This window comes from Atta cephalotes (assembly GCF_000143395.1).
Source record: "Atta cephalotes unplaced genomic scaffold scaffold00062, whole genome shotgun sequence".
Taxonomy (NCBI): Eukaryota; Metazoa; Arthropoda; class Insecta; order Hymenoptera; family Formicidae; genus Atta; species Atta cephalotes.
This window is the reverse complement of record NW_012130126.1, coordinates 1,014,651-1,017,228: the sequence shown is the minus strand read 5'-3', so window position 1 is coordinate 1,017,228 and position 2,578 is coordinate 1,014,651. Positions and strand designations below refer to the sequence as shown.

General features: G+C 43.1%; 1 protein-coding gene across 1 annotated transcript in view; it reads left to right on the top strand.

Moving 5' to 3' along the window:
* Nucleotides 1–2,578, top strand: part of LOC105623676 (zinc finger protein DPF3-like) — a 12,719-nt gene that overhangs the window by 6,878 nt on the left and 3,263 nt on the right. Inside the window, exon 8 of the mRNA XM_012205057.1 lies at nucleotides 306–743. Within this exon, the coding sequence (XP_012060447.1) occupies nucleotides 306–743 (438 nt within the window). The remainder of the gene's footprint in view (nucleotides 1–305; nucleotides 744–2,578) is intronic.

Genomic DNA, 2,578 nt, shown 5'->3' with positions numbered 1-2,578 from the left:
GTACGTACGTACGTACGTAACGTAACGTAACGTAACGTAACGTAAGTAACGTAATAACGTAAGTAAGTAAGTAAGTAAGGAAGAAGAAGAAGAAGAAGAAGAAGAAGAAGAAGAAGAAGAAGAGAAGAAGAGAGAGAGAGAGAGAGAGAGAGAGAGAGAGAGAGAGAGAGAGAGAGAGAGAGAGAGAGAGCGACAAAAGAGTCGAATATGAATTTGTCTATTGTTTATTATATAAAGCCAGTGTGCATGGTCATCAGCTTGTGACGGCAAAGCGCAACTGGGTATGTTGATCGGTTTGTGATCAGGTGGTACTCGTCGGGGTCGTCAGAACGCTACTTCCTCGAATACCTCGAGTCCTTCCCCGGCGGCGCCTACCGCCGCACCCACTGCGGGAACGGCGTCGCAGCCGCAGCAGTCGCAGCAGCAGCAGCTGCAATCGGCCGTGCAGACGCCCGTTGCTCCGGCGTCACCTACCATCCCACCGACCAAGGAAGATCATCTCCCGACGGCATCTTCGCCAGGCGGTACCGCCGTCTCTTCGCTGCCGCCCGTGGAAACCGCAGGCTCCACGGGCGGGCCACCCACACCCGGAGGACCATCCGCGGAGAAGAAGATCGGTGGTGGCAAATCGTCGGCGGCGCAGCCGTCCCCGTACTGCGACTTCTGCCTGGGTGATGCACGTGAAAACAAGAAGACCGGTGGTTCCGAGGAGCTGGTGTCGTGCAGCGATTGCGGCCGCTCAGGTAAGCCAGAGGAAAAGATGAAGCGCAAGTACACCCGGCGAGCGAATCACAATTAACTCGCACTGTCGCCGGCGTGCGACGACAATGATGATGACGACGACGACGACGACGATGACGACGATGACGACGACGATGATGACGATGACGACGACGACGACGACGACGACGACGACGACGACGACGACGACGACGACGACGACGACGACCACGATGACAATGATGATGGTAATCATATAGCCACATGTATTTATTGAAATCAATATTTCGGATTGGCACGGCGGTGAGAACCATACATTTCTACGGACGGTACTTCTATTTTCTACGTCTCTTTGCGAGCCTATCGCGCACTGCGTTCTGTGCATACATAGCCAAATACAACTCAAAAAAGAAAAAAGGAATTACTTTGTTGCAATATCTTGCGTACGCTTCCTCGCGATACGCGCGAATGTGCGAGGTGATCAGCAGCTTATTTACGGGATGTACATGATTTAGACCCGATTCAGCAATATAAGATTAATTTTAATTTTCATTCAATTTACTGTTTATCATTTTCTAATAGAATTAAAATTTTAAAAGTTAGAAAAAGAAGAACAGTAAATTAAAATTAATCTTTACATTGATGAAACCGAGTCTTACTGATTACTTAGCAACGCGATGATTTAATCGGTAATTCGATGCCGATATATTGAAGCGTTACGAAGAATATTGGGTATATACATATATATAATGTATATATACACGTGTTTATGCTATATATAATCGTTTATACTTCCATGTTTCAGCTGTTAATATCGTGAAAGACATTAAGTAATTCGTTAATTTTACGAGCAAGCAAGCAAGCAAGCGTACGTGCCCTTCCTTACGCAAAGAGGATCTCGCTGTTCTTCATTCGTGTATTCCAAACGTACCTACAATTGTTAAACGTGCAATCGAGATGTTTAGAATTATCTGTTACATTTGTATAATCCTTTTTTGCTTTTTCGTTAATGCGTTAATCACGAACGAACGGTATATGTACGCGTAGCCGTTAAAAGTGTGAAGTGTCCAATTATCAGCTTTTACAGATCACGTCTCCTTAATATGCCTTAGATTTACCGAGATACGGGGGATAACTTTTTGAGTTGTATAGGGTTAATTGTCGCGTGACGCATTTTGTCACTGCCGCTGAGGGTAGTAGAAAGCCTGAAAGCCATGCTGTTGCAACTGAGTGCAATAATTAAAGAAGAGAAGCATTCAATTATCTGCACAGTGTAGATCAAACGGTTACGAGCTTTATATACACTAGTCAAGGCGAGGAATACAAAACATCGTTTTGTCAATGGTGCAACTTGTCGCATCTGAGTAATAGGAATTTTCAGGAATTCCTTTACTACGCGAATTTGCTGTGATTTATAGTATCTCAATGATTAGTTCTAAGATATATTGAATCGGTAATTATTACGGGAGAAAAAAAAGATACGAAATTAAAAAGTCTTCATCTGAAGTCAAATTTTCGTCGTGTGTGTGTATGCGTGATTGGACATCGGTAGCAAATCGATCGTCTGTTTTTTTCGCAAATTTGTTGAAATTCCTGTTGCACAGTACCACCAGAGCACGTATTGAGGAGGATGTGTTTGTCTTCTGTTTGACAGTGTATTCCGATATTTTCGTTATTGTGTTAGAAATCAAAAGAGAAGGAGGCGATGTACGGCGTGAGAAACGCACCGACAGATTTAGAAGAATTTTAGATGCAATATATATATATATATATATATATATATATATATATATATATATATATGTGTGTGTGTTAGTATATATATATATATATATACACACACATACTAGTCGCTAGA